The sequence below is a fragment of the Neoarius graeffei genome, chromosome 17 (assembly GCF_027579695.1).
Source record: "Neoarius graeffei isolate fNeoGra1 chromosome 17, fNeoGra1.pri, whole genome shotgun sequence".
Classification (NCBI taxonomy): Eukaryota; Metazoa; Chordata; class Actinopteri; order Siluriformes; family Ariidae; genus Neoarius; species Neoarius graeffei.
The window spans coordinates 11,811,960-11,839,088 of NC_083585.1; the positions used below are offsets into that span (position 1 = coordinate 11,811,960).

General features: G+C 43.8%; 1 protein-coding gene across 2 annotated transcripts in view; it reads left to right on the plus strand.

The window, feature by feature from the left end:
* The first annotated feature begins 12,818 nt into the window (after window positions 1–12,818).
* The window catches only part of si:ch211-149e23.4 (uncharacterized), a 44,402-nt gene continuing 30,091 nt past the window's right edge, over window positions 12,819–27,129 (plus strand). For both annotated transcript variants that reach the window (XM_060943718.1, XM_060943719.1), the window contains exons 1-2: window positions 12,819–13,024; window positions 14,727–15,050. In XM_060943718.1, the coding sequence (XP_060799701.1) occupies window positions 12,958–13,024; window positions 14,727–15,050 (391 nt within the window). In that variant the 5' untranslated portion in view covers window positions 12,819–12,957. The remainder of the gene's footprint in view (window positions 13,025–14,726; window positions 15,051–27,129) is intronic.

Here is a 27,129-nt window from a genome sequence, read left to right on the forward strand (position 1 = left end):
AGAGCCGCCTGGCGAGGAATAAAGTCAATGGCATCATTAAACCAACAAGCCGAATACGGCAGAAGGACTATTACTATCCAAGGTGTTGAGTCATGTGATCTTCCAAATGCTTTTAATTTATTTTACTCACGTTTCGAATCCGATGACTTTGGTAACAATATTTCTATGTGGAGAAACACTCTGGTTCCTAATCATGACCTAATAATATCTCAGGAGCAAGTAACAACCCTGTTTAAGAAGGTCAATATTAGGAAAGCTGCTGGTCCTGATGCTGTTTGCGGACGCACACTACGTCATTGTGCAGAACAACTAAGTGGAGTTTTCACCTCCCTCTTCAATATGTGTGCAACAAAAGGGCTGATTCCCCAAATATGGAAGAGCTCCACTATAATACCATTAGCTAAATTAAATAAACCTAAGGAGCTGAAAGACTTTAGACCTGTAGCTCTTACATCCTTGGTGATGAAGAATTTTGAAAAAATCCTCAAAAATGAAATTTTGTCCTTGGTCACTGGGAAGCTGGATCCACTACAGTTTGCATATCAAACAGGCAGAAGTGTGGATGATGCAAAACTTTTTATTTTAGATAAAATATATAAACACTTGGAGAAACCTGGCTCCCATGCCAGGCTTTTATTTGCAGATTTTTCTTCTGCTTTCAATAAAATGCAGCCGCATATTTTGATTGAGAGACTGAAAAATGACTTTCAATTACCAAATCAATTACTGCTTTTGATTTTAAATTTCTTAATAGATAGAAGTCAGAGAGTCTTAGTAAATGGTCATTTGTCTCAACCAATCACTTCAAATACTGGCTCGCCACAAGGATGTGTACTCTCTCCCCTGCTATTTATTCTATATACAGACAGCTGTAGGTCTTCCCAGCAAGGAAGCTACCTAGTTAAGTTTTCAGATGACACTGCACTGCTATCCCTGTTCCAAGGTCCACATTCCACTCATGGGCCAACACTGACATCATTTGTGAAGTGGTGCGACGATAACTTTCTAGACTTGAACGTAGATAAAACAAAGGAGCTCATAATAGATTTTAGGAGAGCGAAGGCCGAATCAAAGGCAAGTGTCATACATGGGGGGGAAGTTGAAATAGTTGATTCTTACAAATACTTAGGCACAATATTTGATAGTGACCTGAACTTTCATTTAAACGCAGAGACAATTGTTAAAAAGGGACAGCAGAGAATTCATCTGCTGAGGAAGCTTAACTCCTTCAGTGTCTCTAAAACCATTTTGTGTAATTTTTATCAGTCTTTTATTGAAAGTCTTTTAACGTTTTCTTTTTTAAGTTGGTTTAACACTTTATCAGTCAAAGACAAAAACAGTCTTAGTAGTATTGTTAACACCTCATCAAGGATTATTGGAACACACCTTAACGGTTTGAGCGCTCTGTTTAACAAACAGGCAGTCCAAAAGGCTAGAAGTATCATTAGCCAACCTGACCATGTGTTAAGTGGTCAGTTTTCTTTAATGCCCTCTGGGAGGCGCTATTACTCGGTCAGAGCGAAAACAAATAGGTACTCAAATTCTTTCATCCCTGTAAGTATTAGATTATTAAATAAGATGGTAGGGATAGAGTACACCAATGAGAACTTGATTTATTAAATGCTGGCTATCACTGTCAGGGTAGGGTGTGATGTTTGACTGGATGTGTGTATATTGGATGTATGTGTATATGTCTTGTGTTCTCTTAATTATTTTTAATTTATTGTTGTCTGATGGAGACTGAGCTGTAAACTAAATTGCCCATTGATGGGACAAATAAAGTAATCTTGAACTTGAACTTGAACTAGCAGACTCTACTTCCTCAGGAGGCTGAGGTCCTTCAATGTCTGCAACCGACTTCTGCTGATGTTTTACCAGTCTGTCATGGCCAGCGTGCTCTTCTACGCTGTGGCATGCTGGGGTGGTAGCATTAGGAGGAGGGATGCTGGACGCCTGGATAGATTGGTGAGGAAGGCAGGTTCGGTGGTGGGCATGGAGCTAGAGACCCTCACCTCAACAGCAGAGAACAGAACTCTGAACAGACTGGATTCTGTAATGGACAATCCAAACCACCCCCTTCACACCATTTTCATCAACCAAATGAGTCTTTTTAGCCACAGATTCCGTGCCCCCTCATGCAGGACAGATAGGCTACGGAGGTCCTTTGTCCCACGGGCCATTCAACTGTTCAACAGCACACAGAAGGACAACAAGGACATTATCATTAGGGACTGGACTGCCTAACACTCATGTCCTCCATTTATTCCAGGCTTCTATGCTTGTTTGTGTGTGTGTGTGTGTGTGTGTGTGTGTGTGTGTGTGTGTGTGTGTGTGTGTGTGTGTGTGTGTGGGCCTGAGCTGGCGTGTGTGTGAGTGTGTGTGTATACTGTGCAATACACTTTTCACTGGATTTCTCACTGTGAAAACTGATAAGTCTGTTCTTGTTCACTGTAATCCCTGTGTGTGTGTGTGTGTGTGTGTGTGTGTGTGTGTGTGTGTGTGTGTGTGTGTGTGTGTGTGTGATGTGTGTGGGTGGGTGGGTTTTTTGACTGTGCAATACTTTCTTCACTGGACTTTTTACTGTTACAATTGAGAAGCATCCCCTCTATCATGGCTGACACTTGCTATTTGTTTACTTGTTATTTGTTCACTTAATGTTTTACTTTAATATCTCTCTTTGCACCATACTAGAAGTTTTTGCTCTTTGTTGAATTAGAGTAATTTAGTGTTGATTTAGTGTAATTTAGTGTAATGTTGATCTAGTGTAATTTCTTCCCTCTCTGTATCTTAATATGTTTTTTGTATTTTTGTATAAGCTACTTGACACTTTAATTTCTCTCTAGGGATCAATAAAGTTACTCTACTCTACTCTACTCTACTCTACTCTACTCTACTCTACTAGCTCCCGCCCCGTTCAGTTTCATTTCTGCTCTCTGCCTCTCGCTTTTTACGCGCTCTGATTTCTCTTAGCTGCACTCTTTACACTATCATTGTGGATATGTTGGATGATGTAGGCACGAAGTTTTTCGTGGGTGTACACTGAAGTCTTGTCAATAAGGTACGAGTATATATCTGGCCATTGTATACCAGGGAACTTACTAACATCGTCCGTCCACTCTTTAATTAAATACGGATCCGGTAGCGATGTCCACTTGTTAGAGTTAACTTATTTATGTAGCATTCTCGATCTTGTAACGACAATTGTTTTGCATAATCTGACAGCTCATAATGCCGGTCTATGGGCAGCGCCATTGTTTGAGTCCAGGCTGCGCGCGCATCCTAGCAACGGTCGGTTTGTTTACAAACATGCGAAGGGGTCTAGTTGCTAAGCAACAGTGCTTATTCAGTCATGACAGACCATGCGGCATTATCTAGCATTCAGTCAAGCTTGCGAAATCATGAAACGAAAACAAACGACACTATTTCAGTGTTTTCAGAAGTGTCCTCAGCAATCACTCTGTAACACAACCAAGGAGGCAATGCAGACCTCAAATGCCAGAATATAAAAACACCTGGAAAGTCCTGTAGACCTTTTTTGCAGGGCTTGTGGACTAACACACTGAAGGGCATTGCGTATTTGTTAATTAAATTAATTTTTTCTTCTTTGAAGCAAACATTTGTTTTAGCACATCTAGGATGTTTTCTTGTTCATTTAAGCTGATGTGCTGAATAGATAAGAAATAAGAAATGCATTTAATATGTTAAAATATATTATTGTGTGATGTGTGTTTAATTTACATGTCAATATGTCAAATTTTCTTGATACATGAAAAATAAAAAAAACAATGATGGAAAAGCCCACTTATCTCAAGTTGAACGGTGAATCAAAATTTTATAAATTTTGTACATTTAAACCACATTTGTTTTGCATACAGTAGATCTGTACACAAAACCAGTTTCAAGATGCATATTACTATGCATTAGGCAGTGATGGTGCTCATGAGGTGTTGCTTTCAGGTTATCGGACAGTTACAAGATGGATGAGTACAAGTATAACAGTATAGCCACAACACACACGTGTGTGTGTGTGTGTATATATATATATATATATATATATATATATATATATATATATATATATATATATATAAAAATGTGTGTGTGAGTATAAATTTTTTTTCCCGGGGGGGTTGCATGGCAAGCACTGAGTATACCCACTGCAAAAAAAATAGACTACACCACTGGGTAAAACACAAACACCCCTGTACTATTATCGGTAAGAATCACGGAGGCGGAGAGTAGCGTCCATCAGATGAGTGTACTGTTTTTATTAAAACACTTCCTGTGTGTAACCCCCAAACATGTCCCCAGTACACCTCCTCCTTTTAACTTCCTAAATAAAAAGTAAATCAAGTCTGAATAAAACATTTAACTTCCTAAATAAAAGTAAATCAATTATCATTACTGGAGTAAGTACCTTTTTGTAAACGTTTGTAAACACCTTTTAGAGTAAACGTCTTGGAACATCTGTAAAACATCTTTTAAAACATGTCAATAGCACATCTTGTCAACCATCTTTTTTTTTTCCTTGCTGTATCTAACCCAGCAGTGTAGATGAACATTTCACAGTCTCAAAACCTATCCCCCTATAAGTCCAGTCTATCTGGGGGTCTTGACACTCTCCCTGAACGGGTGGTGGTGACAGGTTGGGTGTCTGCTTGCAGCGGGCCCGGGTGTGGCTCAGGTGGCGCCTCAGGAGGGTTTCCAACTGCACACAGGTGAATGCGGTTTCGCCTGAATACACCCCTGTCCGTCTGAACAAGGACGGATCTAGGGGTCTCTGCTTGCCTGACAACCGCTCCAGGAATGTTGTCTGTTGTGATCCAGACCTCCTGCCCCTGTGGCAGGTTTGGCAGTGGGCGTGCCAAGTGACGGTGGTTGAAACATGTCTCCTGTTTAAGACGTCCTTGTCTGTCAGCCTTCTTGAACTCCTCCAGGTTAGGCCATCGTGGGACGAGTGATTTCACTGGCTGTGGAACAGTTGTTCGGAGGTGCAACCCCATAAGTAGTTGGGCTGGAGAGTACCCATGCTCCAAGGGTGTTGCTCGGTAAGCAAGAAGGGCCTCGGACTGATCAGTCCCTTTTTTCCAGAGGCTTTTCACTGTGCCTACTGCACGTTCAGCTTCCCCATTCGCTTGAGGGTAGCGGGGACTGCTGGTAACGTGCTGAAACTGGTACGCAGTGGCAAAGTCTTTGAAGGCCTCTGAAGAGTATTGGGGCCCATTATCTGACACCAAGGTATCGGGGATGCCATGCCTGGAGAAGGCTTCTTTCAGTGCAGCTATGATGACCGATGAGGATGTGGCTGTGAGGCGGGCTACCTCGATGTATCGAGAAAAGTAATCCACAATTAACAGGTAAGTGTTCTCTTTCCAGGTGAACAGATCTGTGCCCACTCTCTGCCATGGATGATCTGGAGTGGGGGTAGACTGCATTGGCTCTCTGTGGGGGGTCTGGTGGATCTGGCAAGATTTACAGTTCATGACCATGTCTTTGATTTGCCTTGACAGTCCTGGCCACCACACTGCCTGCTGGGCACATGCGCGGCATTTAGTGATACCCTGGTGGCCCTTGTGGAGCTGCTGCAGGGTTTCTTTCTGAAGAGATAAAGGTATCACTAGCCTCTCGTCTTTCAGGAGCAGATTGCCGACCAGGTGGAGGTTTCCTCTCTCTGACCAGAAAGGTTTAGCCTCCGGCTCCAGTTCGCTTTTCTCTGGCCATCCCTGAAGACAATACCTGACCACGCAGGTACACGCCTTGTCTGCCCGCTGGGCTTCGCTTATCTGCTGCAGGCACGGCTCTGATGCTGGCAGCGCAGCACGCACTGTGTCCACGAACACCTGGGCATCCCTCTCAAGTTGGCGTTCTGCGACTGAAGGTGCGTCATTGATGGGTGCCCATGATAGCGTGTCAGCGGTGATGAGCGACTTCCCAGGGACATGCTGAACCTCGTAGGTGAATCTTAGCAGTCTCAGGCGGAATCGTAATATGCGTGGAGGAAGTTCATCAAGGCCTCCGGATCCCAGCAGCGGTAGTAAGGGTTTGTGGTCTGTTATGAGTGTGAACCTTAATCCAAGCAGGTAAGAGTAGAGGCGCTCACAAGCCCAGGTGACGGCCAGGGCCTCCTTCTCTATTTGAGCATAACGTTTTTCAGTTTCTGTTAAGCTCCTGGAGATGTACGTGATAGGCCTCCGTGTGTGGTCTGGTTGTTTCTGTGCGAGAACGGCTCCGATGCCATAAGAAGATGCGTCAGCTGCAACTCTCGTCTCCGCTGTTGGTGAATACTGCGCCAGCACTTGTGGAGAACTCAAAGCCAGTTTTACCTGTTTGAATGCCTCGACTTGGCTTGTACCCCAACACCACTCGTTTCTGTCGCTGAGAAGTTCCTTCAGTGGTGTGGTGATTGTTGCGAGTTGGGGAATAAATTTTGCTAAGTAGTTGGCCATCCCCAGCAGTCTGCATACATCAGCTATGTTCTTGGGCTCAGGCATGTTCATGATGGCTTTCACTTTTCCGGGGTCGGGCTCGATCCCCGCAGCTGTGACTGTGTGGCCGACGAAGATCATGCTGTCACGCCCAAACTCGCACTTCTCGTTGAGTGTCAGCCCTTCCTCTTTTGCTTTCTGTAATACTTGGTGTAATCGTCTGTCGTGTTCCTCTTTATTTCTTCCAAAAACAAGGATGTCGTCGGCGTGGCAGAGCACGCCTTCCTGTGACTCCAACATCTGGGACATCCGGCGCTGGAAATGTTCAGGAGCCGACGAGATTCCGAAAGGGAGTCTGTTAAAGCAGTACCTGCCATAGGGAGTTATGAAAGTTGTCAACAGCGCTGACTCCTTGGCCAGAGGTATCTGCCAGAAACCAGACCGGGCATCAAGCTTGGAAAACACTTTTGCTCCAGACAGTTGCGCCAGAGTCTGGTCAACGGAAGGTAGGATGTGCCGCTCTCGTTTCACCCATTTGTTGAGGTGGATGAGGTCAACGCAGATCCTTATCTTCCCGTTTGCTTTCGGAATGACGACCATCCCCGTGCACCAGTCTGTGGGCTGTGTGACTTTTGAGATGACTCCCATTGCTTCCATGCGCTCGAGCTCCTCGCGGACTTCACCTCATAGGGGAATTGGAACCTGGCGTGGCGTAGAGAGAGCAAACGGAATGGCGTTCCCCTCCAACTCAATTGTGTAGTTTTCCTTGAGACATCCCAAGCCGCGGAACACTGTCGGGTATGCAGCCTTGTAATCGTCTGGAGTGTCTCTCACTTCCTCGATTCTTTGTACCAGGTGCAAGGCTTTGATTGCAGGTAAACCCAGTAAGGGCTTTGAGAGTCCTGTCACCACATACACCTCCTGTGCTGCGCTGTGGCCTTTCACCGACAGTGTGCTCTTAAAGCAACCTTGGACCTCCAGAACGTTATTTCCCGGACCATACAAGACTTTGCTGGGTTTCGTGAGAGGACCATCGCGCTCCACTTTGAATAGTTCTTGGGGAATGGCGGTCACTGCCGCACCAGTGTCCAGTTTGAATGTGACAGGTTCTCCATTAAAGGATAGTGTTTCCGTCCACTCTGTCACTGAGCGAGCGCTGACTGTGCTGACTGTCACTGACCCGAGGAACTCGTACTCCTCCTCATCGTCTTCCTGCCACCTTTGCTGCGTGACAGTGTGGACTGCTTTCGCAGACTGACAAACTGCAGCGTAGTGGCCCTTTTTTTCGCATTTTCTACAGCTTGCATCTCTTGCTGGACAGTCTTTCCATTGGTGGTACTGTGTTCCGCCGCACCACTTGCACTCTCTCTCTGCACGGAAGCTGTTCCGCTTGTACTGAGGGGGCTTCTCTCCTTTGGAAAATTTCCCCTTTTCTCCTTGAGGTCTTGGCCCCTTTCCTTTGTAACGGATGCTATCAACATTGTGATCGGTATTTTCGCCATGGAGTAGCGACTGCTGTTTCTTCACCATTTCGTTTTGACGTACAGTTGAGATGGCTTTAGTCAGAGTTAAAGTTGAGTCTAGCTGTAAGCTTTCTGACAGCTTTTTGTCCAGGATCCCTACAACTATCCTGTCTCTTATTAGTTCGTCGCGGAGTGTGCCAAACTTGCAGTTTTCGGCCAGAGTGTGTACTGATGTTATAAAGGATTCGGCGCTTTCTCCCTGCTCCTGGTGTCTCAAATTGAATTTTGCCCTTTCATAGATTACATTATGTGTTCCTACAAAATGGGTTTCGAAAGCACTTTTCACTTTATCATATTTCTTTTTATCTGCTTCTGACAGTGGCAAGACACTTAAAATGTCATCAGCTGCATCTCCTAAAGTATACAGGAGAGAGTTCACTTGGTACTCGTCTGGTTTATCAATGAGTCCTGATGCTATACAAAAGCGTTCAAATCTCCTTATCCATTTTGGCCAATTAGCAGAGTTTGAAAAATCAAAGCTATCTGGAGGTGCAATTTGTACAGCAGCGGTAGCCATCGTGTGTATTTGTACTTTTTGGGGTATGCTTACACTCCTCTCTGGCTGGTTGTCCTGTGGCGAGGGTGGATCAACTCTTTCCACTTGACTATCCTCTGGTGAGAGTGAAGCACCACTTTCCTCTTGTTGCTGGTTATCGGCTGGTGATGGAGTATCCATTTACTGTGCTCCCCCTGAAGAATGTGGTCTTTCCTCCGCTCCACGAAGCTCTGGGAAACAAACAAGGCAACACACACACAAAAAAAAATCCGGTCTTTGTCCTTGCCAGCGATGTCGTGAGTGCGCGCTAGCCCGCCAGGTTTTAGCTAGCTCTGAACACGCTAACCTGAAGCATGTTCACATTCATGAAAGTAAGTCCCATACTGTTACCGATCCTCCTTTTTTTTCCGTCGTGAGGCTCCGGAGTTAAAGTCTTTCCTTTACAAAATTTTACAGGAACACATTTTTTTTTACTTCTGACACCATGTACTATTATCGGTAAGAATCACGGAGGCGGAGAGTAGCGTCCATCAGATGAGTGTACTGTTTTTATTAAAACACTTCCTGTGTGTAACCCCCAAACATGTCCCCAGTACAACCCCCACAAACATCAACTTTTCACACACTGACACAAACACACACGCACAAATACGCATGCACACACGCATACAGACGCGTGTATAAATAACATGTCCAGTTTGTATATGCATGTATAAATAACACGTCCAGTTTTGTGTAGCTTCCTAGGCAGAGATATGATTGTACCAATCAGGGACGGACTGGGACCAAAAAACGGCCCTGGACTTTCCCCCCAAATAGGCCCACTATACTATAGTGCTATAGTGGTATATTCAGGGGTGTAGTGGGCGTGGTACGCGGGGGTACGCCGTCCACCCCCTTCTCCCGAGGTGACAATTCCCCTGCTGGAAATTGTGAGAGGATGCAGTGCGCAAAGCAATTCAGTCACGCATGTTTCCTGGCCGTGAATGTGTGACCTGCTATGACGCTACAATGATTATGTGTGTGCTTGAGACAGCAGCCCCTCCCCTCTCTGCTCCCTCACTGGCCCCAGTCGGCATGGCGACAGGCCTGAGCAGGAGCGCTGAGTCACACAAGATCTTGTCAGTTTTCTGCTGTTTTTTGCTCAGGAGCAGGCCTCGAACAACGACGAATAACTCGAAAACGAAAGCACCTATTCACAAAATTCTTTCACAGTGAGTGCTACAAGGGTCTCCTGAATACACTGATGTAATTTTTTTGTCTGTAGTGTTAAAAGTGAGGACACTAGAGCGAGTTAAAAATGAGTGACTTTTCTGTCACGTTTATAATGGGTGTCAATGAGGCCTCTCGGCTGCACTCTCCTCAGTTTGAGGCTTCTCATTCAAAAACTGTAAATCCTATCGGTTAGGTAGACACATTGTGTGAATCAGGACAAGTGTGACTACTACTTTTGAGAAAATCATATCTGTAGAGTGAAATTTGTGGCTGAAAACACAGTTTAAGCGAGAAAGTTTGAGCTATTTTTTCAAGCTCTCTACACTCTAACTAAACGAGCTCCACTGGTGTGTAACGCAATAGACACCCATTATAAAGCCGGATTTTCTCCCGGAACCCACATGGCGTTTGAGCTGGGACTGATCCAAAAGTGTAGAACCTAGCAGAAAAGTTGAATGCCAGATTCACAGAGGAGAAGTTTTCCTACGTTTTAGAGTTTGAATCACGCCTCTAGGTGAAAGCATGCCAGAGCAGCGGATGTTTGAAAAAGTGCTTTTTTTTCAATTAATTCCATAGAAATGAATGGGGTGGAGCCGGCCCCCGCCTCCGCGGTGGGGGAATGGGGCGAGGGAGAGGAACAGAAGGAGAGAGAGAGAGGGGAGGGGAGAAGGGGAGACGTCCCGAATCGCATACCCCCACTTTAAAAATCTCCACTACACCACTGGGTATATTGTCTGTCGTAACAAAACCCACACAAATATTGGGGCACTGATCCCTCATTCTGGCACTTTCCTGGACTCTCCCTGTCATCTTTTGAGCTGCCACTATCTTCAACCTGAATAAACAAACAATTGAAAAGATGAAGTTGGATGCTAATGCTATTGTTGATTATATCTAAACTATGCAATGGCATCTAGGAAAACCCTTCACACTGTGCACTGACATATGCTTGATTAACATTTGTTTAATAGTATTATTTGGAATGACAGCCTTTAAACCTGTACTTAAACCTCAAAATTCTATTTTTAAAAACCAGCCAAAACTTCCTTCATCTTCTCCACGTTCAGACGGAGATTGTTGTCCTTGCACCACATGGCCAAGCGGCTCACCTCACTCCTGTAGATTGTCTCATCGCCATTGTTGATGAGACCCACCACAGTCGTGTCATCCGCAAACTTAATGAAGAGATTTGAGCTGGATGTTGGTGTGCAGTCGTAGGTCAGCAGAGTGAGGAGGAGGGGGCTTATCACACATCCTTGGGGGGCCCCCATGTTCAGTGTGTTGGTGCTGGAGGAGTTGCTGCCGACGCGTACAGTCTGTGGTCTCCCCATCAGGAAGTCCAGCAGCCAGTTGCACAGGGAGGTGTTGAGTCCCAGCTGGTCCAGTTTATGAATGAGCTGCTGAGGAATGATTGTGTTGAACGCTGAACTAAAGTCTATGAACAGCATTCTGACACACGAGTCTTTTGAAGAGAAGAATTTACAGCTGGAAAGCACGTGCATATGAATAACCCAGAAGAAGTAGGAATGGTTCATTGCGCATGCGCATTATATTTGTATCGATACAGAACCGCTTCATCTGTCCACACTACAGCGAAGCGCTACAGTACCGATACTGTACCAGTACAAAACCCATACATTTGTGGGTTTCATACCGATACAGTTATACCGCTACAGTACCGGTATAGCTGCTAGTGTGGACAGGTGTTGCGGTACGAAAGTAGTATCGTATCAGTACAAAATCCCTAGTGTGGACAGGGTATTAGAGGCTTTTGGGAACCCCACTCCCAGATTATTACTTGTTGATCAGCTATGATAATATAAGGGTTGAGATCCAGTTTTGCATGCAGATGACATGGGTTTTTTGTCTCCTTAAGGCAAGATTGTAATATGCTGTATAGAATGAAAAAATGTCCTAACACACAATCTCCTAACCACCCTGAAATCTAGGCCTACTTATGGCCTGCTGCATGCCAATATGTACAAACACCTGGTCCTGTGTAATACATTTCTCACAGTTTATTCAATAAATGAATAAACTGTGAGAAAAAAAATAAAATTTGATCATGTTTCACAGCATATGTATGTACCATCTCAGTCACTTTGTGACTGTTGTGCTTAGGTACTACGTAAGGATCTCAGGTCTGGCATAACAGGAACAGTCTGAGGTTAGAAGCTGGCCCATGATCTTCCTGTTTACTTTAGCAACTGTCAGACTGTGGGTTTTGTCTCTCTGTGTGTGTGTGTGTGTGTGTGTGTGTGTGTGTGTGTGTGTGTGTGTGTGTGTGTGTACATATTTAATTGCATATATGTTGGATCATGTTTAACATTGATTAAGAATGTGTGTCTGAATGCATGTCACATTTGTGTGTTTATTTGAGGGTGTTTAGTTACAGATGTGCATATTCCTTTTTGCTGTGGCCTACAAAGCTGACAAAAACTTGCAAGCAATAATTTATGGAACATTAAGCATTGTTCGTTAAATCAGCTACAGTGCTGATTCATATTTGTCATTGTGCATACTTAAGACTTTGATTACTTAAAGTGAAAAACCTCAGAAGTGTCATAGACTGAAACCCTTTTCTCATTTTTCATTGATTGTGTCAGGATGTCGTTGTAAACCTCAGACTTCATCTATCACCTGATGACTCGGCAGTTACCGTTCTGATTTTTCCAAGACATATTTAGTGAATGTCACTGGTGTTGACAAAGCAAATTAGAGAAGCCCATCGAGCAATTTACTAAGCTTAGCTAACCCCACCGTGCACTTCTATTGATAGTTACACATTTAATATGATAAAAAAGAAGCATGTATCACATGTTGCTGCATATGACTTCATATAGTAATTGTTTTTAAACAATCTGTTCAATAATATTTTAAGCAATCTTTTAAATCTGTGTAAAGCTTATTAATTCAAGTCACATTCAGGCTACTGAACAATTTGTCTCATATAATATCAGAAATACCATATATGGAAATACTGCAATAAATTATGAACCATTTTCAAAATAAGTTTTTTAAAAAAGAAGTAGATGGTAAGAGAGTATAAGCTGTGGGTTTCACAAAACTGGTCTACCTTGTGGTTTGGGGTTAGTAAAACAAACACACACACACACACACACACACACACACACACACACACACACACACACACACACACACACACAATGTCTAATAGTTGACTCTGACCTCCTCTTACACAGACATCATATCTACTTCTCCCTAATCTATTGAAGCAACTTGCAATACATTCTTGAAGCTATCTTGCAACAGATTTATCTCATTAAATGACTTGAACATGTTTTTGCTAATATTTGTGACATTTGGACTTGTCCTTAATCTCCCTCAGAGCTTGGAAAATCAAGGTAGGTCAAAAGAGCTTTCCTCTTTAAAAAGAAAGAAAGAAAGAAAGAAAGAAAGAAAGAAAGAAAGAAAGAAATGTTATCAAATGAGTTTGAAATTGTTTTTGGTGTATTGGTAAAATGTGAGCCAACTGCTCCAGGATTTATTTTATCAGATCTAGATTGACCTCTTTTCATTCAAGCCAGGAGTGCATTGAATAATGTTATTATTATTATTATTATTATTATTATTATTATTATTTAATTTTATTATTATTATTGAAATAAAACTTAAGTTTCTTAACTTAACTAAACTTAACTTAAGTTTCTGTGGGGTTTGGCATAATTTGTCAGGTCAGATGTAATTTGCTCCCTTAAAATATAGTAACTTAAAGAAATTATTACATTTTGTAATCAGCACATATTCACTTTCAGGGGACTTTTCATGATACCATTTAGACTAGTTTCTGTAATTCCTTGAGTGTAATCATTGAATTACATGACACTTTCACTATAGGTTGCCAGTAGGTTTTTTCTAGTCCTACCTGATCTGAACTGTTTAAACTAGACCACTGAAAACAAATAGCACCTTCTGATAACTTTTGCATTTACTGGTGTAATAACATTGCTATAATAGCACATTCTGATAATAACTGTAACTAGTTTCTGTAATTCCTTTTGTGTAATGACAGCATCATATTTACACTTAATTAATAGTGTGATACAGTTATGCTCAAGCCTATCCTTTGTTAAATATAATGTGTATTGCACTGATTGTCAGTAGATTTTCCTCACTGTACCTGATTTATACCATTAAAAATGAACAATAGAGGACCTTTTGACAGCACTGATTATGCAATAATATTATTCATATAAATAATACCAGACTTTGTTGACTGAATTGGGAAATTTCCATTTCAGTAGTTCCATTTTGTTCATTTTATCAAGTTCTATTTTATCAAGAAGGTGAATGTAGTCGACATAAATATGTCCATTTACTGTACCTGTCCCACTGAAGATGGCCTAAGGTGCAATCTTCAGTGGGACAGGTAAAAAGCTATGTGGTTTTTTTGCAATGTGTATGAATGCCTCAGCTGAAAACCACACACCATCATGACTTTATACCTCAAAGTCACATGACTAAATGCAGTGAAAGCAGTGTTCACTGTTTCAGTAAGGTCACTTAGACATCAAAGTTTCACAGACATCAAAGTTGTTTCCCTCACAAATTCTGAAACAGGAAAGTAGTAAAGTAAAGACTGTAAAGAAGTAGTAAAGACTGGTGATTTTAGAAATTAAAAAAGGGCTTTAGGAACTTAAGACTTCAGAAACTGTAGCTTTTTTTTGTATGAATTGTATCACTTAATTAAGAAAGGCTCTTCAAGTTGCTCTAACACAAGTGATCTGTGAGAATTTATTAATCATCTTCAATGACACTTGTCTTAATTGTCCTGAAAATATGGTGTGCTGGTATGTTTTGACATTGTGTGTGTGTGTGTGTGTGTGTGTGTGTGTGTGTGTGTGTGTATCTGTTTGTCTGTCTGTCTGTCTCTCTGTCTGTGTGTTCATTTTGAAAATGAACAAAACATGTGAAGTGTCATTTTGCCAGTCTACTATATGTAGTATTTTCAACAGTCATTGAACTTGCCCCAACAGTATGTAGGCCTTGTGTATGTTCTATGTGCTTATATGACCATTCTCATAGATTTTCTCATCCTTTAAATAGATACAGTCTTAAGAGACATCACTATTGACCATAATGTGACAGGAGTCTTAGGAGAGGAAGTATACCTGCATTGTTTGTACTCTGGCAAACACCACATCAGTGATTCCTCCTGGAAACGTCTGGATTCAGGAAATAGAGCAAAAATGATGGCAGGATACAAAAATGGCAAGCCATTTGCCAAAGACAACTTCTCCATTCCAGCATCCCACACCAATCTTACTGTGAAAGTGAGCATAAACAGCTTAGAGATAGAGGGACAGTACATATGCGTGTTCAGCACAGATGAAGAGGAAATGATGTATAACCTGTTCCTTAGTGTCATTGGTAAGTATATATGTACCAAATTGTGTGTTAGATAAGACAAAGTAATGTATGGCTTTCAAGTGGTTCAATTGATCATGATTTCAAATCCAGAAGATTTCATAGCCATCTGTACCAAGGTGGATAGAAAACATCTGCATGAGACAATCATCAGCTCAAGAATAATTCTGCTCCCAGCATATTTACTTGACCTTGGCTTCTGGGTGTAAAAGAAGTGTGTAACGTGCTATATACATGCTATATATACAACCCCAATTCCAAAAATGTTGGGATGCTGTGTAAAACAAATAAAAATAGAATGTGAAGATTTACAAATTGTGGTAACCCTATATTTCATTGAAAATAGTACAAAGACAACATATCAAATGTTGAAACTGAGAATTTTTTTTTAAAATAAATGCTCATTTTGAATTTCATGTCAGCAACACGTTTCAGAAAAGTTGGGACAGGGCAACAAAAGTCATAAAAACTTGTGTGATGCTAAAAATAAACAAACTTAGTTAATTGGCAATAGGTCAGTTACATGACTGGGTATAAAAAGAACATTTCAGAGAGGCTGAGTCTCTCAAAAATAAATATGGGGAGGGGTTCACCACTCTCTGAAAGACTACCGTATGTGGGCAAACAATGCAACAATTTAAGAATAACATTCCTCAATATAAAATTGCAAAGATTTTGGGGATCACGTCACCCATGGTACGTAATATTAAAAGATTCAGAGAATCTGGAGAAATCTCTGTACTCAAGAGACAAGGCTGAAAACTGACAGTGGATGCCTGTGATCTTCAGTCCCTCAGGTGATGCTATATTAAAAGCAGACATGTGTCTGTAGTCGAAATCACTGTATGGGCTCAGGAACACTTCAGAAAACCATTGTCTGTGAAAACAGTTCATTACTGCATCCACAAATGCAAGTTAAAACCAAATATAAACAATATCCAGAAACACCACCACCTTTTCTGGGCCCAAGCTCTTTTACAACGGACTGAGGCAAAGTGGAAAACTGTACTGAGGTCTGATGAATCAAAAGTAGAAATTCTTTTTAGAACTCATGGACACCACTTCCTCCAGGCTAAAGAGGAGAGGGACCATCTGTCTTGTTATTAGTGCACAGTTCAAAAGCCAGCATCAGTGCTGAATTTTATATATACAGGTAGTCTTTGACTTACGACCTATGCGACTTACGACCAATCGACTTTACGACCGTCTGGTTATGACTGGCAAGCGTTTCCCAGCTGAGCGTATGACAGTTTCCACCCCAACTCCCGGCAGCACCTCTTGCCGCATACAACAGTTTCCGCCCCAGCTCCAGGCACATGTGCAGTCTCTCTCACGCACCCTCGCGCACCCCGTCATACAGTTTCCACCCCAGCTCCAGGCACATGTGCAGTCTCTCTCACACACCCTCGCGCACTCCGTCATACAGTTTCCGCCCCAGCTCCTGGTTTATGAAATGAGCAAATGCTCCCGCCAACCCGAGCGCTGCAACAGCTGATGATGATGCAGATGACCCACAGCCAAGCACCAGTGATGCCAGCAGTCACTAAATTTTGTATTTTGCTATGTTTTACATTTGTATTTTGGTATATTTCAAACTAAAATGTTTTCTATTTTTCACACCTGTATTTCGTATTTTTTGTTTTGCACATATTAAACGAATTGTACTGTATGCAGTGTTTGACTTAAACCAAATAATGAGCCAAGGTAATGAAATAAGAAAATGTTGATAAAATAAGACTTTAAGATGATTACAATATCATTACACATCACAATATACTTACGTTCATTTAACATAGGCCGACTTACGACCAGATCAGTCATAACCAAATGCAGTCGTAAGTCAATGACTACCTGTATGTGTGTGTGTGTGTGTGTGTGTGTGTGTGTGTGTATATATAATATATATATATATTAAAACACACTCTGAACACACAATATAATTTTGCTAGGTCAGTTGCTAGGGAACCAGGGCAAACTGATGAGAAATGGGCTACTGGAACAAGACAGACATCGATGGACGAGGACAGAAAATACGGATTTGCTGGAATGCTACTATACAAGCAATTCCAGAGAGAGGGGATACATGCAGCGAATGTGGGACCGTTGGATACTTCGAAACCCACAATCAAGGCTAACAAAGAAACAGCTATTAGCCCAGTGTTCCAACATCTGTAATCGAAATCTACTATCACAACTAGAGATTAATGAAATACAACAACAATGCTACGGCAAGGGGGAGCCAGGAAGACAGGTCAGCGGGGAGATGTCATGATCCACAACCAGAGATTGGGTACCAAGCTAACAGCCTCAACACAAGAGCTGCTGACCTGAGAAGGAAGATCGTGACCCAACTGGAAACCTGGAGCCCCCGACGAATACCGAAGCTGAGTTGCCAAGTACCTTCAGAAGATCTACTAGTAGATGTGAATGCTGCTCTGAAGACAATCTCCACAAGAACCATCACTGAGACCAACAAACTGATACACAGTACAGCAACAGTAATCATGGAGATGCACAAGGTGGGCTCGGGACGTAACAAACAGTATCCACCATGGAAGAGACGATTAGAGGCCAAGATAAAGGCAGCACGGAGAGAAGTTAGCCAGCTAGCTGAACTACAGAAAGGGAACATGGTGAATAAAGGGGCACCCAGGAAGTACAACTCACTCTCCATACCAGAGGCACTCGAAACTGCCAAACAGCGACTAACACCCGGTTGAAGAGATACACCAAGGAGGGAGAGGCCAGGAGAATAAACAAGCTGTTCTCCACTGAACCAGCCAAGGTGTACTCTCAGTGGCAACAACAACAACCGGTCAGACCCACCAAGAGCTGAGGTGGAAAAATACTGGAAAGACATATGGGAAAGAAAGGCATCACACAACACCAATGCCCAATGGTTAGTGGACCTAAGAGCTGACCACAGCAACCTCCCAGAACAAGAACCAGTAACCATCTCAATGGCAGACGTCCAAGAAAGAGTGTCAAAGATGAAGAGCTGGACAGCACCAGGCCCCGATATGATCCATACGTACTGGCTGAAGAAGCTAACTGCACTCCATGAACACCTAGCAGCACAGATGAACCAGCTGCTGAGGGATGGGACCCACCCAGAATGGCTAACCCAAGGCAGGACAGTCCTAATCATGAAGGACCCCCAGAAGGGACCCATCCCATCCAACTACCGGCCAATTACCTGTCTCTGCACAACATGGAAGGCCCTGACAGGCATCATTGCGGCAATACATGAGCGAGGCACAGAAAGGAATTGGCAGTAACACCAGAGGAGCCAAGATAGAACAGTCGCCCGAGACTGTAAGAAGAGACAGACCAACCTGTGCACTGCCTGGATTGACTACAAGAAAGCCTACGACTCAATGCCACACACATGGATACTGGAATGTCTGGAACTGTATAAGATCAACAGGAACCTAAGGACTTTCATCCAGAACTCAATGGAAATGTCTTCTAGGGAAGACAACCCTAGAGGCCAACTCAAAACCCATTGCCCAAGTCAACATCAAGTGCGGCATATACCAAGGAGATGCACTATCACCACTGCTGTTCTGCATAGGCCTGAACCCCCTCAGTCGGATCATCACGAAGAGTGGCTACGGGTACCGATTCCGTAGTGGGGCAACAATCAGCCACCTGCTCTACATGGATGACATCAAGCTGTATGCCAGGAACGAGTGAGAAATAGACTCGCTGATCCACACTACCCGGATCTACAGCGATCACATAGGGATGTCATTCGGATTGGACAAGTGTGGCCGGATGGTCTCAAAAAGAGGCAAGATGATCCGGACTGAGGGGATTGACCTACCAGAGGGCAACATAGGTGATATCCAAGACAGCTACAAGTACCTTGGCATCCCACAGGCTAATGGAAACCATGAAGAGGCCACAAGGAAGTCAACCACAGCCAAATACCTCCAGAGAGTAAGGCAGGTCCTGAAAAGTCAGCTGAATGGTAAGAACAAGGTCCGAGCCATCAACATGTACGCACTACCAGTCATCAGATACCCCGCTGGTATCATAAACTGGCCAAAGGAGGAGATAGAAGCTACAGATATCAAGACTAGAAAGCTCCTCACCATGCATGGAGGGTTCCACCCCAAGTCCAGCACCCTGAGACTATACACTAAGCGGAAAGAGGGAGGCCGAGGGCTAGTGAGCGTCAAGACCACGGTCCAGGATGAAACATCGAAAATCCGAGAATACATCAGAAAGATGGCCCCAAAGGATGAACTGCTAAGTGAATGTCTCAGGCAGCAGAACCCTGATGAGAGTGCAGAGGAGGAGGAGGAACAGACAACCTGGAGGGACAAACCCCTACATGGCATGTACCACCGTCAGATAGAGGAAGTGGCTGATATCAAGAAATCCTACCAGTGGCTGGATAATGCATGACTGACAGACAGCACAGAGGTACTAATCATGGCAGCACAAGAACAGGCCATAAGCACAAGAGCCATAGAGGCCAGGATCTACCACAGTAGATCAGACCCAAGATGCAGACTGTGCAAAGAAGCCCCTGAAACAGTCCAGCACATAGTAGCAGGGTGTAAGATGCTAGCTGGATCAGCATACATGGAGAGGCACAACCAAGTGGCTGGGATAGTATACAGGAACATCTGCAACCAGTATGGAATAGAAGTACCCAAGTCCCAATGGGCCATACCACAGAAGGTGGCTGAGAACAACAGGGCCAAGGTTCTGTGGGACTTCAGCTTCCAGACTGACAAACAGATCCTGGCTAACCAACCGGACATAGTGGTGGTGGACAAAGAGCAGGAGAGGGTGGTGGTGATAGATGTGGCGATCCCAGCTGACGCCAACATCAGGAAGAAGGAACATGAGAAACTTGAGAAGTATCAAGGGTTGAAAGAGCAGCTGGAACAGATGTGGAAGGTCAAGGTCCCACGTGGTCCCCGTGGTAGTGGGGGCACTTGGGGCAGTAACCCCCAAACTGGGAGAGTGGCTCCAGCAAATCCCAGGAACAACATCTGAAGCCTCAGTCCAGAAGAGCGCAGTCCTAGGAACATCGAAGATACTGCGCAGAACCCTCAAAGTCCCAGGCCTCTGGTAGAGGACCCGAGCTTGAGGATGACATGGATACCACACCCCCCCGCTGGGGGTGAGAAGGAGATTTTTTATACATGCACACGTATGTGTGTGTGTTCAGAGTATGTTTTACTGTATGTTTTATTGTATGTTCAGAGCAATATGCTGCCATCCAGACAAAATCTTTTTCAGGGAAGTCCTTCCTTCTTTCAGCAAGACAAAGCCAATCCACTTTCTGCATATATTAAAACTGCATATCTCCACAGTAAAAGAGTCTGGTTGCTAAACTGGCCTGCCTGCAGTCCAGACCTGTCTCCCATTTAAAACATTTGGCACATTATGAAGTGCAAAATATGACAAAGGAGACCGCAAACTGTTGAGCAACTGAAATTGTATATCAGGCAAGAATGGGACAACAATTCTCTTTCAAAACGACAATGCCCATTGAGTCAGTGGGAAAACACTGGGAGTGACATCATCAGAGTGAAATATCGGAAAATATTTTATTTAGCTCTTCAATGTATGAATGCAAGTTTTTCAACATGAGAAGACAAACTTCATATCTTCAAGCCAACGTGTGATGTTCTTTTTATTATATCGACACATTCACAAACAAAATGTACGCAAATTTATCAAAACGATTCATTGAGATCATCAAGAGTGACATACGGTATAGTCAAGCTTATTTGTGTAGAACTTTTAACAACAGACATTGCCGCAAAGCAACTTTACAGAAAATTAAAGACTTTAAACAAATGAGCTTATTTTTATCCTGAATACATTTATTTATTTAATTAATTATCCTTGATGAGCAAGCCTGTGGTGACAGTGGCAAGGAAAAAGTCCCTCAGACACCATGAGGAAGAAGCCTTGAGAGGAACCAGACCCAAAAGGGAACTCATCCTCATCTGGGTGATAACAGATGGCGTGATTATAAATAACTTGCTTCTATAACTGTGTCCTATGGTCACAAAGTAATTATAGAGATTTATGTCACAGTTTTGGATGTCCCGGTGTTCTGTAAAGTTATCCTACCTCTTGGATTTGTCCTACCAAGCCTACTGCGCATGCGCGAAATCCAGGAGGGTAGGAAAATTCAACTGACTCGTCTGCCAAGCCGTGCTGCTTGTCAGGAAAATCCTACCTCAAGCTTCCAGCTGTTTTGATGCTGTTTTTTTTAATATTACATTCAAATTGTTTGATTTACTCAACCAAATAAGCTATATTCAATAATTACAATGTAGGCATATTTGCAATTGAGAAACGTATAAAATACAGTATTTATAAACAAACGAAACGATGCCCTGTCATAACTTTGACTGCACAGTGCCCACTGCGTGACAGAATTAGCAAGTTCTCATACAGACCGTTTTATTATTTAAAACAAGTCATTACAAATTATTTGACTCGGCCAAAGACTCGACCAATACACACAAAACATAAAAATCGGCAAATGCGTGAAATAGCCCAGCTGATCGGTAGGACGAAACTCGGTCCAAATTCCAAAATATGACGTCATGTGTTCTGCTCATGCGCAGTAGGCTTGGTAGGACAAATCCAAGAGGTAGGATAACTTTACAGAACACCGGATGTAGCTCGTATGAAAAATACAAGTGGTGTATTTCCCAGTAAATGAGTTAAAACACTTCAGAAATGCTTTCAGTGACAATTCACTTGGTTTATAATTAATCACGCGAGAGCCCATGTTCCACCAAGTAGATTTATTTCAAAACAGCAATTTGGCTGCATTATTTTCTGTTTATTATGCCTACAGTGAAACATGGAGCTCATGTGCTGCATATATATATAACATATAGTGCTGATGCCATACCTATGGTATAGATTCGATGCAGAAGTATAAATCAGCATTAAAGGGTACCTGTACAGCATTTAAACATCATTGATATTGATATTACAAGCTCTATGTATAATAATACGCACAAGTCCAGCCACCTGACTACCTCTCATAAGTAATTTTAAGTGCTTAAAAGTTCAAAAGCACATCAAGCTTTTTGCTTGATGGGCAAACAATATGGCGCCTAGGATGTGGTGGTACTGGAAGTATATATATATATATATATATATATATATATATATATATATATAAATACACACACACACACACAACCCCGATTCCAAAAAAGTTGGGACAAAGTACAAATTGTAAGTAAAAACGGAATGCAATGATGTGGAAGTTTCAAAATTCCATATTTTATTCAGAATAGAACATAGATGACATATCAAATGTTTAAACTGAGAAAATGTATATCATTTAAAGTGAAAAATTAGGTGATTTTAAATTTCATGACAACAATACATCTCAAAAAAGTTGGGACAAGGCCATGTTTACCACTGTGAGACATCCCCTTTTCTCTTTACAACAGCCTGTAAATGTCTGGGGACTGAGGAGACAAGTTGCTCAAGTTTAGGGATAGGAATGTTAACCCATTCTTGTCTAATGTAGGATTCTAGTTGCTCAACTGTCTTAGGTCTTTTTTGTCGTATCTTCCATTTTATGTTTTGTTATGCGCCAAATGTTTTCTATGGGTGAAAGATCTGGACTGCAGGCTGGCCAGTTCAGTACCCAGACCCTTCTTCTATGCAGCCATCATGCTGTAATTGATGCAGTATGTGGTTTGGCATTGTCATGTTGGAAAATGCAAGGTCTTCCCTGAAAGAGACGTCGTCTGGATGGGAGCATATGTTGCTCTGGAACCTAGATATTCTTTTCAGCATTGATGGTGTCTTTCCAGATGTGTAAGCTGCCCATGCCACACGCACTAATGCAACCCCATACCATCAGAGATGCAGGCTTCTGAACTGAGTGCTGATAACAACTTGGGTCATCCTTCTCCTCTTTAGTCCGAATGACACGGCGTCCCTGATTTCCATAAAGAACTTCAAATTTTGATTCGTCTGACCACAGAACAGTTTTCCACTTTGCCACAGTCCATTTTAAATGAGCCTTGGCCCAGAGAAGATGTCTGCGCTTCTGGATCATGTTTAGATACAGCTTCTTCTTTGAACTATCAGAGTTTTAGCTGGCAACGGTGGATGGCACGGTGAATTGTGTTCACAGATAATGTCCTCTGGAAATATTCCTGAGCCCATTTTGTGATTTCCAATACAGAAGCATGCCTGTATGTGATGCGGTGCCATCTAAGGGCCCGAAAATCACAGGCACCCAGTATGGTTTTCCGGCCTTGACCCTTACGCAGAGATTCTTCCAGATTCTCTGAATCTTTTGATGATATTATGCTCTGTAGATGATGATATGTTCAAACTCTTTGCAATTTTACACTGTCAAACTCCTTTCTGATATCGCTCCACTATTTGTCGGCACAGAATTGGGGGGATTGGTGATCCTCTTCCCATCTTTACTTCTGAGACCTGCTGCCACTCCAATATGCTCTTTTTATACCCAGTCATGTTAATGAGCTATTGCCACTTGACCTAATGAGTTGCAATTTGGTCCTCCAGCTGTTCCTTTTTTGTACCTTTAACTTTTCCAGCCTCTTATTGCCCCTGTCCCAACTTTTTTGAGATGTGTTGCTGTCATGAAATTTCAAATGAGCCAATATTTGGCATGAAATTTCAAAATGTCTCACTTTCGACATTGGATATGTTGTCTGTGTTCTATCGTGAATACAATATCAGTTTTTGAGATTTGTAAATTATTGCATTCTGTTTTTATTTACAATTTGTACTTTGTCCCAACTTTTTTGGGATCGGGGTTGTGTGTGTATATATATATATATATATATATATATATATATATATATATATATATATATATAGTAGAAAGACCCTGATGTGGGTGGAGCACAGAAGCACGGCAGGGGGTTGTTTGCGTCTTAATTATTTCCTTGCTGCTTTTCAGCACAGAACTCAGACTCTCTCACACACACACACACACATACACACACAGGCTACTAGCAAGCCCTCGGCGCCGACCTCCCCTTCTCACTCTCCTTTTATAGGGCACAGTCACTGGAGGAGACACACATACACACATTAATTGACAACAGGTGTAGTGACACGACCACTCACTTTCCCTGATTCCGCCCTCCATTCACAGACTGACGCTCGGCCACGCCCCCACTGCCACATGCCCCCACCGCCCGACTCAGGCCGGGGAGCCGTCCGGCCTGAAGCTGACTCCTGCCCCCCCTTGACAGGACAGGAAGTCTGCCACCATCTGCGCCCTTGGCCCGTGGACCACCTCGAATTTAAATGGTTGGAGTGCCAGATACCAACGGGTGATCCGCGCATTGGCATCCTTCATGCAGTGGAGCCACTGGAGGGGCACGCGGTCTGAACAGAGGGTGAAAGGGCATCCCAGCAGGTAGTACCAGAGGGCGAGGACCGCTCACTTGATGGCTAGGCACTCTTTATCGTGCTATATCTGCCTTCCCGCATCGACAGCTTCCGGCTAATGTACAGCACGGGACACTCCTCCCCCTCCACCTTCTGGGACAGAATGGCCCCCAGCCCTCTGTCCAATGCATCTGTCTGTAAAACAAAGGGGAGAGAAAAGTCAGGGGAGTGTAACAGTGGCCCCCCACACAGTGTCTCAATGTGGTGTTCTATGAAATGGATGTGGCCGGGCAGGGGCGAAAACACGTCGGAAAATTCTTTCTGCAACTGGGCTACCTCCCTGAGCTGGGTTGGGGAGAGGTGGTCTCCACAGGGGACCGGAGCGGTGGGCGATGTCAATTTTCTTTTTTGAACCTCCTGCCCCAGCTCCGCCTTCTCCAGAATTACTGACACCAATGCCACAGGGACCTCCTCATTCCAACGTTTTAATAGATTGAGGTGGTAAATTTGCAATGCCCCACCCTTGTCCACTACATTTCCACGTGGTCTCCACAGGGGACCGGAGTGTTTTGAGATGTTACCTTTTTGACCTCCGGCCCCAGCTCCACCTTCTCTGGAACTACCGACGCCGATGCCTCATTCCAGCATTTTAAAAGGTTGAGGTGGTAGATTTGCAATGCCCCGCCCCATCTGCTTGCCTCACCTCATAGTCGACATCCCCAACTCGCCTTGTGACCTCAAAGGGCCCTTGCCACTTGGCGACCAATTTGGAGATCGACATGAGCAGTAATATGAGTACTTTGTCTCCCGGTGTGAACTCCCTAAGGCGCGTGCCCCTGTCATACAGTCAGACTTGACGTTCTTGCACCTGCCACAAATTCTCCTGGGTTAAGTGTGTGAGTGTGGAGTTTGGCATGCAGGTTGAGAATGTATTGAATGTCATTGTTACTTGGTGAAGGCCCCTCCTCCCAATTTTCACATAGCACGTCCAAAATGCCACGCGGCTTACGACCATATAATAATTCAAACAGTGAAAACCCTGTGGAGGCTTGCAGGACCTCTCGAACTGCAAATAACAGGGGCTCGAGCCACTTATCCCAATTATGTGCATCTTCACTTACGAACTTCCAAATTATATTTTTGAGAGTTCAATTAAACCATTCTACTAAGCCATCCATTTGTGGGTGATATACTCTGGTGCATATAGGCTTAATCCCCAGTAACTCATACAGCTCGCGCAGTGTGCGTAACATGAATATAGTGCCTTGGTCCGTCAGGATTTCTTTCGGAATCCTGACCTGGGACATAAAGCAGAAGAGTGCTTCTGCAATACTGCGTGCTGAAATATTGCGAAGAGGCACTGCTTCTGGGTATCATGTTGCATAGTCCACCAGAACTAAAATAAAGCGATATCCCTGTGCTGACCGATCTAATGGCCCAACAAGATCCATCACAATTCTTTCAAAAGGGGTCTCGATTAAAGGGAGAGGGCGCAAAGGTGCTTTTGGAGTTGCCGCGGGATTTACTAATTGGCATTCGCGGCACGCCGCACACCACTGACAGACATCCCCGCGAATCCCTGGCCAATAGAACCGGGCCATTATTCAGGCTAGTGTTTTATCTTGCCCTAAGTGCCCAGCCATGGGATTAAAGTAAGCTGCCTGGAATATGAATTCCAGGCGGCTCTTTGGAATTAATAACTGCGTTATCTTTTCGCCAGTTTGAGTGTCCTGCGTCACTCAGTATAACCTATCCTTAATAATAGCAAAGTAGGGGAAGGCCGGCATCGCATTTGGCTGGAGAATTTGACCATTGATTACTCTCACTTGGTCAAATGCATGCCACAGAGTCCCGTCTCATGACTGCTCTAACGGGAAATCCCCAAGGGAATCCCTGAGAGAGGGAGGAGGGGCAGGGCGGGGCAGGGCACTCCTCACTCCACGTACCGCCCTGACATGGTGCTGACGTAGACAACTCTGTGACAGCTTCTCCCACCAATGCTACTCCGGGGCTTCCCCCAGACGGATTACTGCAGGACCCACTCCTCACTATGTGCTTCATTAACTCCTTAAAACCCGGCCAATCAGTCCCCAAAATCAGCGAGTGGGTGAGATGAGGGTTAACCATTGCCTTTACACTATGCTTTTCCCCTCAAAATAGAATGCGGATGGACACCAAAGGCTAGTTGTGAACATCCCCGTGCACACACAACACCTTCACCACTCGTGCTTTCTCCAATGCCTCACCTTGCACCAGGCTTTGGTGTATTGAGGTCTGGTTACAGCCGGAATCCACCAAAGCCTGGTACATATCCCCTTGGACACTGCCCTGCTCGAGGGCAGTTTCTGGTGCGTGGGGACCTGGACCACCATGCTCACCTCCATCGCGGAGCACTGATGTTGGAGATGTCCCAGCTTCCCGCAGTGCCAGTACACTGGCCCAGGCTCTCCCTCTGCACCGGTGTTACGGGCATCACTCACCTGGGGGGGAGAAGACACAGACAAGGAAGGGGAAAATGGGAGGACACCATGGGTGCACCGGGCCGGCTGGGGGGGAGCTGGCCCCCACCTCTGCGGGGTGGGAATGGGGCGAGGACAGGAAGCAGAGGGAGAGAGAGAAGAGAGAGGAGAAGAGGAGACACACCTTCCTGCCATCAGAATTGCTGCCATGTGGTCCTCTGCCAGCTCGATAGCCTGGT